Source organism: Elephas maximus, chromosome 1 (assembly GCF_024166365.1).
Source record: "Elephas maximus indicus isolate mEleMax1 chromosome 1, mEleMax1 primary haplotype, whole genome shotgun sequence".
Taxonomy (NCBI): domain Eukaryota; kingdom Metazoa; phylum Chordata; class Mammalia; order Proboscidea; family Elephantidae; genus Elephas; species Elephas maximus.
Window position 1 is genome coordinate 176,394,118 of NC_064819.1, and position 17,660 is coordinate 176,411,777.

The window sequence follows — 17,660 nt, forward strand, 5'->3', positions numbered from 1 at the left end:
AAATTAAACTATTTTTGCAAAACTATGGTTTTAAGTGCAGTTGGAGGAAGAAATTTAGTACTTAAAAAAAAAAAATTCATGTAAATTACCAAAGCAAACAAACAAAAAAAGAGGCAACAATACTTAATTTTTTTTACATTGCCAACAAACCCGTACAGTATTTAAGTCAAATTCCCTGGAAGATCTGCAAATTTAAAAGTTTGCAATGCATAAAAATGCCACAGCTTCTCTGTACTGTGAAGGAGATTTATGGGGAGAATTTGGTAAATTTGAGAAAATATATGAATGACAGACCAGAAAATTCATTCCTCTCAGAAACACATTTGTCTGCACATTCAAACCTTCTTCACTCAGGGTGTTGGAAAGCAAGATGTCATTTCTTGTAGCTCTAGTTTTTACAGTTAAAAAACATTTGTTGATAGGGCATTTCTGAATAAGATTTGTATTTAGAGCTATGATTCTCATAGGAGGAGAAGGAATAGCAGAAATAGACTCTTCAAGGAGCTTTGTCAAAAGAAACATATTCTCAGCATCTGGGGTCTTAAAAGCCTGTGAGCAGACATCTAGGATACTCCACTGGTATCACTCCTTCGGGGGCAACAAGAATGAAGAAAACTAAAAACACAAGGGAAAGATTAGTCCAAAGGACTAATGGACCGCAACTACCACCACTTCTACCAGACAGTCCAGTACAACTAGATGGTGCCCAGCTACCATCACTGACTGCTCTGACAAGGATCACAATGGCGGATCTCAGACAGAGCTAGAAAAAAACGTAGAAAAAAACTCTAACTCTAAAAGAAAGACAAGACTTGTTCGCCTGACAGAGACTGGATAAACCCTGAGAGTATGGTCCCCGGACACCCTTTTAGCTCAGTAATGAAGTCGCTCCTGAGGTTCACCCTTCAGCCAAAGATTAGATAGGCCCGTAAAACAAAACAAGACTAAAGGGGTACACCAACCCAGGGGCAAGCACTAGAGGCAGTAAGGAACAGGAAAGCCGGTAACAGGGAACCCCAGGTTGAGAAGGCAGAGTGTTGACATATCGTGGGGTTGTTAACCAATGCGATAAAACAATATGTGTACTAACTGTTTAATGAGAAGCTAGTTAGTCTGTAAACCTTCGTCTAAAGTACAATTAAAAAAAAAGAAACAAACACACTCTCAAACCCCCTTCCCCAGATAACAGTCCCTGGGGGAGGAGGGGACATTTGTACTGGTGGAAGGCAAAGGTGGAGAATCAATGACACAGAAGAACAAAGACAGAAAAATACTTCGCAGCAATAAGGAAGTGTCTTTAAAAAAATGAGAATTCTCATCTTGGTTTTATTTCTTTTACTTTTACAAAACAATTTTTTAAAAATTTCTTACAGATAAAAAAAGACATATAAACAACATGCAGGAGATGAGAATGATATTCCTCTAATAGAAAGGCATTAATGTAAACAGTGTCTCAGGTGCTTGACAGTACACATGGTACATTTATTCACAAAGACCAGAATCCCCTGCATTAATCACTTCTATTTTGTCCAACACAATATTATTGGTTGTGGGAAGTAATCTGCCCGAACTGCTCTCTTTTCCTGATTCCAGTTTGGCTGCCTCCTCCCAAGTAGTCGCCAGAGGCTTCCCGAGCGTTTCTGGAAGCTTCAGTGTTAACACTCCACTCAAAAAGGCCACAATCCCAACAAGCAGCTAGAAGGGGAAAAAAATAATAGTAAAAAGTAAATGACACATCAAGAAACAAATGCACCTTTTGGAAAATAACAATTTCTGAAGCTTTTTCAGAGGGCAATAGAATAAAATTTGACAAAACAGTCGTCATTTTTGTTCCTTGATGAAACCTTTGGTTACTTATGCTAGACTGGGAGTTCTTTAACTCATCAACTAGGTTCATTTTGATCATTCATTAATTCATTTCTGAACTGCTGTGGAGCGCTTACTGTATTAATGTCAGCTGTTGGAGTCCCTGAGTGGTACTGAACGGTTGGAGGTTCCAGTCCACCCAGAGGAAAGGCCTGGAGATCAACATCTAAAACGTTAGCCATTGAAAACTCTACGGAGCACAGTTCTACTCTGACACACGTGGGGTCATCAAGAGTTGGTGTCGACTCGATGGCACCTGGTTTTTTACTGCATGCATTATTATTCTTGCAGGCACTGTCCTAGCAACCATGGTCAAAGAGAAAAGAGACCCCATCCCATCTTCTCAGGCCCCCGAGTCTTCTGAAGGAGCCAAGCAACTGAGCCAGGGGCTGGGACTTGATAGTCAGGGCTGTCCCTGCCCCCAGTAATCAGTACATTATCAGTGTCCCATAAATGATGGGGAATGAATGAATGAATGTTTCAATGAACCAAAGCCTACAGAATTTACAGGGAATCAAAACAAAGTCAATGGAAATTCACTGTTATGGGGCGGGGGGAACTGTTGTCCTATAAAAATTCTGTATGATTTCTTTACTTTTCAGATTTTGACACATAAAAAACAACCTTTTAGCCTAGTACCAAGGTATTTGCTCTTAAAAACATAAATCACACCATAGCCTTGGGAGACAACTTAGTCATTTGGCATAACATAGTTCACACAGATAATGTTCTACATCCTAGGTTGGTGAGTAGCGCCTGGGATCTTAAAAGCTTCCAAACAGCCATCTAAGATACAACTATTGGTCTCTACTCATATGGAGCAAAAGCGAATGAAGGAATTCAAAGGTTCAAAGAAGAAACTAGTCCACAGGACTAATAGCCCACACCACAGCCTCCTCTAACCCAAGATCAGAAGAACTAGCTGGTGCCTGGCTACCTACCACTACTGACCGTTCTGACCAAGGACATAATAGGAGGTTCCAGATAGAATGGGAGAAAATATAGAACAAAACTCAAATTCCTAAAAAAGGTCACACCTACTGGACTGATAGAGACTAGAGGAACCCCTGACACTATCTCCCCAAAATAACCTTGAATTTGGATTTCAAGCTATTTCTGCAGGTCATCTTTCAGGCAAATAATAGATCAGCTTATAAAATAAACAATATCATCCATGAGTAATGTGTTCCCTTAAGCTATTAACTATACGATACCAAATGGTCAACATTTACTCAAAAGCGAGATGAGAAAGCAAGAAGGGGAAGGGAAGCTGTATCACCGCAAACAGAACAAACAGAATGGAAATAACGAGACTATTAACACATTATAAAAATTATAACCAATGGCACAGAACAATTTAAAAAAAAATTGTTAAAGGGGAACCTAATTGGTTAACTTTCAACTAAAACACAATAAAATATTGTTATAAATAAATAAGTCAATCTCCAAAGGTTAAAAACAAAACATAAATCACATTAAAAATTAAAGCCTACGTATCTATTATCTGTTGATCATTATGAAGATGTTGGGTAGTTTTTAGAACTAAATCTCTATACAATCTGTAAAAATATGACCCATCCTTATATAATTTAAACTTCTTTGGTAAAAAATATATATATATGGCCTGGGAAAAGCCCATAAAAATAAATGAAGGTGCAGTTTTTCTGATAAATCTACATACTTGCTAATTTTACAGCCTCTGAGAAAGAGAAACATGAAATGCATAATGCAACTGGGAAGTAACCGGAGGCCACAGCAGTAACACCAGTGAGACCTGGGAAGATCATTTTTTTCCTTTGTTTTGTAAAACACCGACAACCTAATTCTTAGAAATACATGAGTAAGTTTAACCTAGAGGCAGTAGAAGAATTTAAAGTGACGGTCCAAAGGATTTTTAAAGATATTATCTGCTGTCTCAAGGTACAGAAGGTACATCCATTGACCTACAAATACCAGGAGAAAAGGCCTATGTCAGGTTCTGGAAAATACTGAGTAAGTATAAAAGCAAATTGAAAAATAAATGGAAAATCTAAGATGGGTCTGAATTGGTCTTTTTAGCTTAGCAGTAAGATCCATCAGGCAGTACACAAACCCATAACTCCCTATCTCCGCCCTCACTCTAAGCAGAAGACCTGAGCGCCTACCTGTGTGGCCAACTTCCCGCCTCCCACAAAACCCAAATCTAACATTCCAATGAGCCCCATCTTTCCCTCGTCTTCCTCCTCCCTCCTCCTGGCCAGGGGAACCCTTCACACTGGACAGACCCCAGGCCTCTCACCTCCTCTTCAGGGCCTCACTCCATCTATAGCCCTCCTTTCCTCTCACATATCTTTTTTACCTTTTCTTTTTCTTCTGCCAGACATTTATTTAAAAATCTGTTGATTTGGTTTTAGTAATTTTATAGCAGTTCATTTTTATAGCTTTGTCTATTTTCTTTTTGTGTGTTTTATTTGTTTAAAAAAATTTTTTTTTTCATTTCTATCTTTTAGAACACAATGTGCTAACTAATGCAAAGTTCTCACCCTCTTATAATCTCCATACTTACTCTGTCTGGGTTTTGCCATTTGCTGCCTGCGTAACCTTGGGAAGTCATGTATAAATCACATTAAAAATTAAAGTCTACGTATCTATTATTATCATAATGTATAAAATGGAAATAATAATAGTACCTGCCTTAAAGGATTAAGTTAAACAATGCATTTAAAGCACTTAAAACACTGCCTGGCCCATGGAAAGCAGTCAGTAATCCAGTACCGTTGCAGTTGAGGTCATTCTGGCTCACGGTGGCCTCACTGTCAGGGTAGAACTGTGCTCCATAGTGTTTTCCATGGCTGTGATCTTAACGAAGTAGATCGTCATGTCTTTCTCTCCAGGCACCTCTGGGTAGACTCAAACTGCCAACCTTCTGTTTAGCAGCCGAGCGCGTTAACCATTTGCATCACCCAGGGACTCCAAGCAGGCAATAAACATTAGTTATTATTACTGCTATTACATCTTTATCAACAAGCACAAGAGGCCCTGGTCTCAGCCCACACTTCTGGCTCTCTACCTCCTTTCCTTCTCTCAGCAGTCCCTCAGTTCCAGCCATCTGCCACCTGGCCCATTCCCACACCCACAGAAGCTGCGTTTCCTAGGCCAGAGAGTCCCAGCTGTCAAATCCAAAAGACATTTTCCTGCCCTGCTCTTTCCTGGCCACTTTCTTCTTCTGCCTTCCTCACCGTCTCTCCTCTCTTGGAGTCCTGATCACCACCCTCACCTCTCCGACTAATGCTCTCCAGTCTCCACCATGGACCCCTCCTCCACCTTCAATGCCATTGTTCCCAAGGTCTGTCCTCCAGTATCCCTCGCTCTTCCCTAACCTCTTTATAAGGTGACCCCCAAATATGTCCCTCCAACCGGCTGTCCCTGGAGCTTCAGACCTGTCAGCACTTGCCTCCTGGACAAAGCCCCTGGCCATCCTGTGGACACCTCACCCTTATCACATATGATGGTTAGTGCATTGACCTTCCTCACTTCCTCCTGGATCTCCTCTCCCTCCTAGAAGGGCTCAGGCACATCTGGTCCTCCCTCTCCACCACACCCGCCTGGGCACCAGGGCCTCCTGAAACGACTTTCCTATCCTGTCCTCTCCAACCCCCTTTAGTTCAAGTGCTCTTCCATCCTGGCCTGAGTTATACAGCAGCCTCCTTTGAGATCCTTGCCCATCTTTCCAGACTTATCTCCTGACTTCCCATAGCCCAGCTTGGGTATTAGCAATTATGCTTGCATCCAAACCCCACACTGGCCATGGTCCTTTTCTCCTCTGAGCCCTCACCCTTCTGTTCTCCCTGCCTGGAATTTCCTTCTTTATTTCTCTGGCTGGCTGACTCTTACTGGTCCTTTCAGATATAGATTAAAGGTCTCCTCCTCCCAGGCAGCTCCCCTCTGGTCCTAGCCTGGTTTTGTTTTCCTCTCCTATGCCTCTGTTAAAACAAACAAAAAAAGTTGCTGTCAAGTCAATTCCAGCTCATGGTGACCCCATGTGTTACAGAGTTCCATAAGGTTTTCTCGGTTGCAAATGGTTAAGTGCTGGACTACTAACCAAAAGCTTGGCAGCTCAAAGCTACCCAGTGATGCCTCAGAAGACAGGCCTGGCAGTCTGCTTCCGGCAGGTCACAGCCTTGAAAACTCTATGGAGCAGCTCTATTCTGTATACACGGAGTCGCTGTGAGTCAGAATCAATAATCTTTATGGAAGCAGATTGCCAGGCCTTTCTTCTGTGGCATCAGTGGGTGGGTTTGAACCACCAACCTTTAGGTTAACAGTCAAGCACAAACCCTTCGCACCACCCAGAGACTTTAGCCCCAGCATTTCCCCAATACTGCCCTTATCTTAGAGGACTGTGATGGTTTACTCTTTTGCCTTCCCCACAGACCGTTCATCTCTATTCCTCAGCACCCAGCAGGGTGGTTAGTTCAAAGTCAACACTCAGTAGAGCATGGCTAAATGAATGTATGCACCATTCATGTGTCAGTTTTTCATACTGTGGTGGCTTGTGTGCCCATGTGATGCTGGAAGTTATCTATGCCACTGATATTTCAAATACCAGCAGGGTCACCCATGATGGACAGGCTTCAGCTGAGCTTCCAGACTAAGACAGGCTAGGAAGAAGGACCTGCCGATATACATCTGAAAAAACTGGCCACACTGTCTGATACAGTGCCAGAAGATGAGCCCCCCAGGTTAGAAGGCACTCAAGACACGATTGAGAAAGAGCTGCCTCCTCAAAGTAGAGTCGACCTTAATGATGTGGATGGAGTCCAGCTTTCGGGACCTTCATTTGCTGATGTGGCATGACTCCAAATGAGAAGAAACAGCTAAAAACACCCATTAATAATTAGAACGTGGAACGTACGCAGTATGAATCTAGGAAAATCGGAAGCCGTCAAAAAGAAATGGAATGCTTGAAGATGGATATTCTAGGCATTGGTGAGCTGAAATGGACTAACACTGGCCATTTCGAATTGGACAATCATATGGTCTACTATGCTGGGAACGACAACTTGAAGAGGAATGGCGTCACATTCATTGTCAAAGAGAACATTTACAAGTACAAAAAGGATGTGAATTTGGTGGCCATTTTTTTTAGATTACTAGAAAATAATGGTTGGTAAAAAAGCAGCAGAACCAGCGGTTTTTCATATGCTCCGTTTCAAAAGAGAAAATACAAACAGATCTTATCTTCTAGGTTAGTGTTCCCATTCCTCACAATGAAAGCACCAGCTTCCCTAGGTAGTCTGACATCCATAAACAAACTTAGTGAGAAATTTAATAATTTATTTTTTTACTCATTAAAAACAACAAGCAGCATGTGCTGCACCCAAAGGAAGCACATTCCCAGGATATTTCTGCAAGTATACACAAGACTGGACGACAGAGGTTGTCTTTGGGGCTGAGGTCAGGGTGGAGGAGGTGCTCAGTTCACTGCATTCACTTTTGTACTGTCTGATTTTTTTAACCTTGTGTTAAAGGCAGTGGAAGATGGTTCAAATCCAGGTCTGTTACCTTTAAGGTGTGTGACCTTGGCCAGTAATTATTTTCTGTACATCAGTCTTCTCATCTGTAAAGTGGGGACAATAATAGTATACGCATTGTGTGAGGACTTTTATGGATTGACAGGAGCCCTGGTGGCACAGTGGTTAAAGCACTTGGCTGCCAACTAAAAGGTTGGCAGTTTGAACCCTCCAGGGGCTCCATGGGAGAAGAATGTGGCAGTCTGCTTCCATAACGATACACAGCCTTGGAAACCCTATGGGGCAGTTCTACTCTGTCCTATAGGGTCACTATGAGTCAGAACCAACTCGATGGCAGTGGGTTTGGTTTTATTATGGATTGAATTGTTACCCCCGCTCCCCGAAAAAAAAAATGTGTTGTAAATCCTAAAATACCTGAGGATGTAATCCCAGTTGGGAATAGACTTTTCTTTGCTGTGTTAATGAGGTCATATCAGTGTAGGATGTATCTTAAATGTAACCACTTTTGAGATCTAAAAGGAGTGGATTAGACACAGAAGCAAGCAAGCACAAATGGGAGAGGAGAGAGAGATGCCACGTGGAGGTCTCCAAGAAGAATGCTACTGAAGCTTAGACAAAGATTTTCCCCCAGAGCAGACAGTCTTCCTCTGAGGCTGGCATTCTGAATTTGGACTTCTAGCTCCTAAACTGTAAGATAATATACTTCTGTTCATTAAAGCCATACACTTGTATTTCTGTTACAGCAGCACTAAGAAATTAAGACATGGAAAAATAAGCTGTATTTGTTAAGTACTTAATATAGAGCCTGTCATATAATATAATATGCACTATTTAAGTATTCTGTAAATAAAAGATTTCTTTTAACTCCATAGTCTTTAATTGACCCTTAGAGATGTCCTTTTTAAGAATGTTTTTTTGGTTTAAGTATTTTTCCTAAATTTTTAGTAAAATTTAGTGATTTTATAAAAAACTTTTTGTGTTTCAGTTTATTGTTTCAAAAAACAGCTTTTCCATTTTTTATCTTTTATTTTTTAATGAAAAACGCAAAGTGCTAGTGCAAGGAAGATACTTCTAGAAAAGTCCATGCCCTAAAAGGGTGGCAGCCTCTCCAAAACCACCTCCCTGCACTGGCTAGATAGCCCATATCATTTCTCAACCTCAGGGTCAGGGCCATGAAAGAGGCTGGCACTTCAACACCCCAGTTAAGCCAACTTTTGTGCTAAGCCAGGGTTCCCAAAGAGCAATATGATACCACTTGTGCATCCAAGGTGACTTTAAGTGATACCAAATATTTTGTTTTGTTACTTGTGAGGTTACGTTAATGTATTTTAGGAAAGCATGTAACTAGTATAACAACTTCAATTTCACTGATATTATTGCTTAGGACAAAGTTAATTCTAAAAAAATCAGTCTGATGAAAAATATTAAGTAAATAATAACATGGGTGGCACACAAGGTTAGGGAAATGCTGTGCTGGACCAGGCTGCGGGGATATAAAACTCCCTGTGCCGCCAAGAGTTCAACAGCCTAACTAGGGAGACAAACACATACAGGGAAATAATGAAGACAGACTACGACTGTGGACTGTGAAGGGGAACACACTAAATGCTATGGGACCATGGGACAGGGAGAGGTTCGTCACTGGATCTAGGCTGCCTTCTTGGAATAAGTAGGGTTTGATCAGTATCTTAAAAGATGCGTGGAAGTTTGGCAGGGAGAGACGAGAGAGCAAAGCATTCTCTGCTGTTACGGATTATATTGTGTCCTCCCAAAATACGTGCTGTAAATCCTAACTTCTATACCTTTGGTTGGGCCCTAGTGCACAGTGGTTGAGAGTTCAGCTGCTAACCAAAAGGTCAGCAGTTCGAATCCACCAGCCGCTCCTTGGAACCACTATGGGGCGCTTCTACTCTGTGCTATTAGGGTTGCTATGAGTTGGAATCAACTTGATGGCAACGGGTGTGATTTTTTGGTTTCGTATGGTTATAATCCCATTTGGAAATTGGTTGTCTTTGTTATGTTGATAAGGCAGGATTAGTGTAGGGTGTGTCTTAATTTCTTTTGAGATATAAAGGAGATTAAACAAGTAATCTAGAGAAGCAGAGAGAAGGGAAGATTGATGTCAAGCCATATGAAAATCATGCAGGAGCAGAAGCTCAAAGAGACAAGTACCTTCCTGCAGAGCTGACAGATAAAGAAAGTCTTTCACTATAGCTGGGACCCTGAATTCGGACTTCTAGGATCCTAAACTATAAGAAAATACATTTCTGTTGTGATATTTCTGTTACAGCAGCACTAGATAACTAAGACATCTGCCAGGAGGATATTTAAGCAGAAGCACAGAGGAGGAAATGGTGGTGTACGTATGAGAACACGCAGGAGGTGGAAGGACTGCAAAGCTGTGGAGTAGAGGATGACCCTGTGTGAGGACACAAAACAAAACAGGGACGATGGGCAGGAGGCCAAACTGGGAAGGCCGTGAGTACAGGCCTGAGTTTAGATTTTATTCTGAAGGTGATGAGGGCAGTTAGATGAGCTATTCTGGTGGGGTTGGGGCACAAAGGGCAAAGAGAAGACCTGGGAGGCAGAAAGCACTGAGGGCTTGAACTGGGGCACTGAAAGCAGGCAGAAAGAGGTAGTTTTGAGGCAGAAGGTGAGGATTTGATGATGAATGCTTTGGGAGAAGAAGGAAAGAACAGGAGGAATAAAAAGCTGATGTTAAAGTTTCATGGTTCAGGCCAGTGACTCCCTAACAGAACGTGTGAGACAGCAGAAGGAGGGAATCTGAGCCACTGACAAGTTCCTGTTGGAAGTGGAGAATGTGTCCTTGTAAGCCACCCGGGGAGGGTATCCATGAGGCCAGTGGAAACATGGGTCTGCAGTTTGGAAATGGGGTCAGAAGCTAGGAGATGTGTACAGGAACGGAGACGGGAAGGGAACTGAGGATAGAAGCTTGGAGAATGAGTCTATTTATGGGGCAGTCAGAGAGAGAAAGCAGAGGCACTGAAGGAGACCAAGAGGGAACAAGCCATGGAGAACAATGAAGAAGAAACCACAGGAGAAGGAGGACTTGGAGGAGGAGGACAAGGGCCAGGAGGCTGAGGGCTCTCTCCCCAGTCACTGCTGGAAATGACAGTGCCACTTGCTACCCTGCCCCTTCTTCTCCTCATGACCAGAGGGTCATACTAAACCCAGGTGTAACAGTGCTCCACATAGTTTCCCAGGCTGTCAGCTCCTACATGAGGAAATCTGCAAACTGAACATAACCGCTCTTCTTCACGACCAGGCAACAGTTCACACTATGAGATGCAGAAGGAAGCATAAGGGAAGGCTGGCGCATGAAGAACCCATCAGGTTTAAGTTGAAAACCATAGATCCCTGAACCTCTCCATCAGGCACCAGCACCACAAAATCTTTGCAACAACTGTAATTCACCTTGACCACCAGCGGCAAGGGCTGGGAATGGGAGAAAACCTGTGGACCCAGACCGAGGAAAGTAGGGAGACCTGGGCCAGGTGATGTGGGCAGAGGCAACGGGAGAGGACAGAGACGGAGCTCTCCCTGCTGCAGGCCTGGCTTCTGGTGTGCACCGGTGACAAGAGGCCCATTTCTGGCAGGCAGCATTGTAATTAACAGCTCACAAGTGGCTGGAAGGCAATCAACAAACCTGCTTACCGAATGGTCAGCTGTTTATGTTTCTACAAATTCCCATTAATTGAATTACAAATTGACTTCCAATAAATAAAAATATTTAGTGCAATTAGCTACTCTGCCTCTCTGCTCTCTCAGTAAGGTTTTATTTAACTGATTAACACCTGTGGCATGGAGATCCAAATGCTCGTGAGGTACACGCAGAACGGGGCCATGATGCTTCCCACACGACACATCATGCTGCCACTTCCCACAGCCAGCGACCTGAAAACATCAACAACGAAAAACAACCAGTTGCCATGGAGTCGATTCTGACTCATGGCAACCCCATGTATGTCAGAGGACAGCTATACTCCATAGGGTTTTTAATGGCTGATTTTTCGGAAGTACATCACCAAGCCTTTCTTCCAAGGCACCTCTGGGTAGACTACTGATATCTAGAACACGAGTGGTACATCCTGAGAAAATCAGCTTCGAGTCATATGGAAAATCAGTGGGAGTCAACTGTATGTGATATTTAAAGTGGTTTGGGGATAATAAGAGTGTTATTGCAAAGTAATTTTTTAATGTCATTGCTAATGAAGTATAGGTAAAGACTCAGAGTCAGAATTAGCATCATGTAACTCTCCCCTATCTCAGAGCTCCAGAGGACTTTGATGGAAAGAAAGAATTTGTACTCATGGGCCAAATAAAAGATACATTAAGTGAAAGATTATAGGAAATCAATCGAAAAATAGCCCTTACCTTACCATGGTTGGATACAGCTCTGCTGTATAAAGGTAAATGAGGCCAAATGCTGCCCCTATGGCAAATTTGCCCGCCATAGCTGCCACCATGCCCCAAACATGGTAATCCTGAAAAGAATTTAGCAAAATAGAACACTGTAATATTTTTAAAATAAAAATATAAAACCTTTAGAATTGTTACTTTAAAATTTTTTCTTAAGTCTTCCAGTATTGTTTTAAAACCATTAAGAGTTTTATTTTTCTTTTGGAATTTATTGTGTAAACTCTAGTTGCTATTAGTTGGAATCAACTCTATGGCAGTGGGTTTGGTTTTTTTTGGTTTATTCATAGTTTGCAAAAACTTTCTGTCTTTATGAAGTTCAGAAAAAAAATTTATTGAACACCCCTCTCAACCTTGGAGGGTCTGATTCACGAAATTAAAAAAGTCAGAGTTTCCCAAAAAGTTAAACACAGAATTACATATGGCCCGGCAATTCCACTCGGAGGTATATACTCAGAGGAATTGAAAGCAGGGACTCAAACAGATACTTGTACACCCGTGTTCACCGCAGCACGATTCACAATAGTGAAAAGGTGGAAACAACCCCAAATGTCCATCAAAGAGGAATGAATGGACAGAATGTGGTATACACGCACAATGGAATATTACACAGCTATAAAGAGAAAGGGAGTTCTGATACATGTTATGACATGGATGAATCTTGAAAATATTATGTTAAGCGAAATAAGCCAGACACAAAAGGACAAATATTGTATGATCCCACTTACATGAAATGTCCAGAATAGGCAAATCTACATAGACAGAAAGTACTAGTGGTTAACAGGGCCGAGGGAGGGAGGAATGGGAGTTACTGTCTAATGGGTACAGAGTTTCTGTTTGGGGTGATGAAAAAGTTTTAAAAATAAATACTGCTGATGATTGCACAATGTTGTGAATATAGTTAACACCACTGTCCACTTAAAAGGAACCCTGGTGGTGCAGTGGTTAAAGCACTTGGCTGCTAACCAAAAGGTCAGTGGTTTGAACCCACCAGCAGCTCCACAGGAGAAAGATGTGGCAGCCTGCTTCAGTAAAGATTTACAGCCTTGGAAACCCCATGGGGCAGTTCTACTCTGTCCTATAGAGTCGCTATGAGTCGGAATCGACTTGATGACAGTGGGTTTGGTTTGGTTTGGGTATACATTTAAAAATTGTTGAAACAACAAATACTACATTATATATATATATTTTTTTTTTACCACAGACCCCCCCCCCAAACACAAACTTCGTAAAGGAAGGAACAAAGGAAAGAAGGGAGGGAGGGAGGGAGGAAGGAAAAGGAAGAAGAGAAAAAAGCAGGTGAGTTGGGAAGACTGCTTGGAATGAAACATGACCAGACAGTGCTGGTTGCACCAATAATTGATCCACTCCTTCTGAATGTGATCCAGCAGGATGAATCAAGGAGCCATAAACACAAATCGCTCCATTTGCTGCAATGATTAGAAAGTGATAACTGAACTATTAGTACAAGCTTTTTGTTTGTTTTTTGGCTGAGGCATCCCTCAGCAGCAAAACCTTTCAGTCTCTCCAACTCAGTTTCTGCTGCTCTGATGTGTTTCACTTCAAAGCTTGTCACACAAACACCACCCACATTTCATCGTCTCTCTCCTCCCCCATCCACCAGCTGGATGTTGAGGCTCAGGGAAGCCTCGGGATTCCTGTGTTGAGAATGGCAGTGCCTCTGTCAGCCTGAGTGCCTGAATGACTCCATGGAGCTGAGAACCCCTCACTACTCCCACTGAACCAGGTACACACACATTAAACTTTAAATGAGCAAGAAATACATTTTTATTATGTTAAGTCACTGAGATTTGGGGATGTATTTGTTAAAATAACTGGAAAAAAAAAAACAGCCCGTTGCCATTGAGTTGATTTGGATTCACAGCAACTTTACAAGACAGAGTAGAGCTGCCCCATAGGGTTTCCAAGGAGCGACGGGTGGATTCAGAATGCCGACCTTTTGGTTAGCAGTTGAACTTTTAAGCACTGTGCCACCAGCGCTCTGGAAAAAAAGCAACTAGCATCATCTTAATTTATATTGTAGATACCCAAAACTTGCTGAATGAATTAACGTGATTTAAAGAAATCATTGTATTGTGTTAATACTACCATTTGGGGAGAAATTTTATTAGAGGGAAGAAATTTGTGATTGTGGGTCAGTGCTCTATTTCTAGAAATCTCCACCAGCCACTTCCTTGGCTTCCCTGTTATTGCTGGGCTTAGCCACTGTAGAACGCAAAGGCTCTAGTTGTGTGCCGAACAGTCGATTCCAACCCATAGCGGCCCTACAGGACAGAGTACTGCGGCCCTGTAGGGTTTCCAAGGCTGTAATCTCAAAACTAATCTTTAAAAAAAAAAAAAGGGAGATTGGTTTTGGGAATCTTTACAGAATAGGAGCCTTGGTGGCGCAGTGGTTAAGCACTCAGCTGCTAACCGAAAATCAGTAGCTCAAACCCACAAGCCGCTCCTCAGGAGAAAGATGTGGCAGTCTGCTTCCATAAAGATCACAGCCTTGGAAACCCTGTGGGGCAGTTCTACTCTCTCTTGTAGGGTTGCTTTGAGTCAGAATTGACAACGGGTAATTACTGCACTAATTAGTAATTGACGGCTATGGGTAATCTTTACAGAAGCTGATTGCTACATCTTTCTCCTGAGGAGTTGCTGGAGCGTTTGGACCACAGACCTTTTGGTTAACAGCTGAGCACTTAACCACTGAGCTACCAGGGCTCCTTCAAAGGCTCTTGGGTTCCCCTGTATTTTCACCAAACCAAAGGCAGCTGCCGTTGACGCAACCAACATAACTTCAAGCTACTTAAAAATAAAAATGTATGGATGAAGTTCCTTCAAACTAACAACGAGCTTCTTGTCTTGAGTAGCTTTACTATGTTCATGAATTATATATCAATCACCTGGAAAATTCAGTAACATAAAGCATTTGATTCACCAATCTTGATCATTAACTCAAACCAGTTCCAGTTGCCAACAAGTCAATTCCTACTCTTGGCAACCCATGTGTGGCAGAGTAGAACTGTGCTCCACAGGATTTTAACGTCTGAGCTTACAGAAGTAGATCTTCAGGCCTTTCTGCTGAGGAGCCTCTGGGCAGACTAGAAGCTCCAGCCTTTCAGTTAGCAGCTAAGCGCATTAACCATCTGCACCACCCGGAGACTCTAAATTAGCTCAAATGTTACCACAAAAGGAAGTCACTAGCTAGCTGAAAGTAAATTTCAAACAATCTTCAAAACTTAGAATGCTTTGCTTTAAGTATTGATACACCATTGCAGGTGGAAATTATATAAAACATTTTAAATTATTGTTCTAGTGACCATATGTCACGGATTGAGTTGTGTCCCCCCAAAATATCTGTCAACTTAGCTGGACCATGATTCTCAGTATTGTGTGACTGTCCGCCATGTTATGTGATTTACCTATATGTCCTAAATCCTATCACTATGATGTAATAAGATGGATTAGCGGCAATTATATTGATGAGGTCTACAAAATTAGGTAGTGTCTTAAGCCAATCTCTTTTGAGATATAAAAGAGAGAAGCAAGCAGAGAGACAAGGGGACCTCATACCACCAAGAAAGCAGTGCTGGGAGCAGAGCACATGCTTTGGACCCAAGGTTCCTGCAAAGAGAAATTCCTAGTCTGGGAGAAGATTGATGAGAAGGCCAACAGAAAGAGAAAGCCTTCCCCTGGAGCTGACACCCTGAATTTGGACTGTTAGCCTATCTCACTGTGAGAAAATAAACTTCTCTTTGTTAAAGCCACCCACTTGTGGTATTTCTGGTATAGCAGCCCTAGATGACCAAGACATGATATTTTCCAAATGGAGAATTAAAATACAATTTTTACAACTTTTTTTTTGGGGGGGGGAGAGGGAGGCAGGGTACTTCTGGATGCAAGAGGTATTCTGAGGGATCTACTTTACCAAAATATAGGAATGTGTAAGTCGTTTCAGTAGCTCATGGCCGTGTTTCTCATTAAGAAACTGTGCTTTTAAAAAGGAGCTTCCTCAGAGGATTTTTATGCATACAGGAAGTTAAAAACTACTAATTACTGTCATGAAAAGCGAGAGTATTTAAGTTGGAACAATCCTGAATATCTGATTCATTGTATCCCTTGGATGTCTCCGTAGTTCCTCCCTCATTCAGGTCTCTGGTCAAATGGCTCTCTTCTCTGAGAGACAGACAGTCCTTGACCATCCTAGGTCAAACACTGCCCCTGTATATGTATACACACACACCATACACACACACAAACGCAGCCATTCTTTACCTCTCCTCCTATTTTATTTTTCTTCATTACACTTACAGAAACTTGATTCATACACTTAAAGAGACTAGAACAGCACCTGGCACATAAAAGACGCTGGATAAATTTGGAAAGAACATTCTTGCTTGTTATGCTAACTTTTTAAAGGAACTAATATATTATTTTCATAAATGTAATAATTAGTGGGTGCTTTAAGAGCAATTCTAAGAAAAAAAATTTTATTTAAAAATTAATGAATCAAAAGAAAACATCTGCCCTTCTCCTTTACCACAGAAACAATTTGCCTTTGCCTTTTATTGTCTCTTCTGCTCTCTTTCTTTGTACACAATCAGATTTGAACAACTGTAATCACTTTCCTAACTCAAGATTCTTCTATTCACAACATGCAATACTGGTAACTCTAGGAAGTGGGATTATGGATTTTTTTTTAAAATAAGTTTTCTACAAAGAACGTGCAGTGCTTGTACAATGGAGAAAAATAGGTTTTTTTCAATGGAGAAAGATAGGTTTTTTTTTTTAAAGAAAACGCATTTTAAAATATTACATATATACTCTTTCTATGTATATCACTCGGTCTTCATGCTTATTTTAATGGCTGCAAAATCTTCCCATCAAGTAACCATGACTTAATATAACTAACCATTGCCGAAGCGAATGAAACGTAAAACGACTTGTAACTCACCTCGGGGATCACCATAATTGCACCACAGATCAGTGCACTTGTGATAAGGGAGAAAATCAGAATGTTTCTTCTCCCCACCTTGTCCATCCCGATGCACACGAACATGTAGGCAGGAAGTTCCACTGCACCTGTCATTAATCGAGGGGAAAAAAAAAAAAAAACTCCTTGCCATCAAGTCAATTCTGACTCACGGCAATCCCATGTCTTACAGAGTAGAACTGCTCCACATCGCTCTTTTTTTTTTCTTTTAATCGTGTTTTAAGTCAAAGTTTACAATTCAAGTCAGTTTCTCATGCAAAAACTTATACACACATTGTTATGTGGCACTAGTTGCTCTCCCTACAATGTGACAGCACACTCCTCCTCTCCGCCCTGTGTTTCCTGTGTCCATTCAACCAGCTCCTGTCCCCTTCTCCCTTCTCATCTCGCCTCCAGGTAGGAGCTGCCCATTTAGTCTCATATATTGAGCCAAGAAGCACCTTCTTCACCAGTATCATTTTATGTCTTAAAGTCCAGTCTAATCTTTGTCTGAAGAGTTGGCTTTGGGAATGGTTTAGTTCTGGGCTAACCTAGAGTCCAGGGGCCATGTCTTCTGGGGTCCCTCCAGTCTCAGTCAGACCATCAAGTCTGGTCTTTTTAGGAGAATTTGAGCTCTGCACCCCACTTTTCTTCTGCTCCATCACAGACTCTCTCATGTGTATCCTGTCAGGGTGGTCATTGGTGGTAGCTAGGCACCATCTAGTTCTGGTCTCAGGCTGATCGAGTCTCTGGTTTATGTGGCTTTTTCTCTCTTGGGCTCATATTTTCCTTATGTCTTTGGTGTTCTTCACTCTCCTTTGCTCCAGGTACATTGGGACCAACTGATGCATCTTAGATGGCCGTTT

General features: G+C 41.8%; 1 protein-coding gene across 1 annotated transcript in view; it reads right to left on the reverse strand.

Annotated features, from left to right (window-relative positions):
• Positions 1-1,405: 1,405 nt before the first annotated feature.
• SLC22A16 (solute carrier family 22 member 16) overlaps positions 1,406-17,660 on the reverse strand; it is a 51,876-nt gene continuing 35,621 nt past the window's right edge. The window contains exons 5-8 of the mRNA XM_049875536.1: positions 16,777-16,904; positions 11,775-11,884; positions 11,195-11,294; positions 1,406-1,695 (exon numbers count right to left, since the gene is read on the reverse strand). Coding sequence (XP_049731493.1) covers positions 1,483-1,695; positions 11,195-11,294; positions 11,775-11,884; positions 16,777-16,904 — 551 coding nt within the window. The 3' untranslated portion in view covers positions 1,406-1,482. The remainder of the gene's footprint in view (positions 1,696-11,194; positions 11,295-11,774; positions 11,885-16,776; positions 16,905-17,660) is intronic.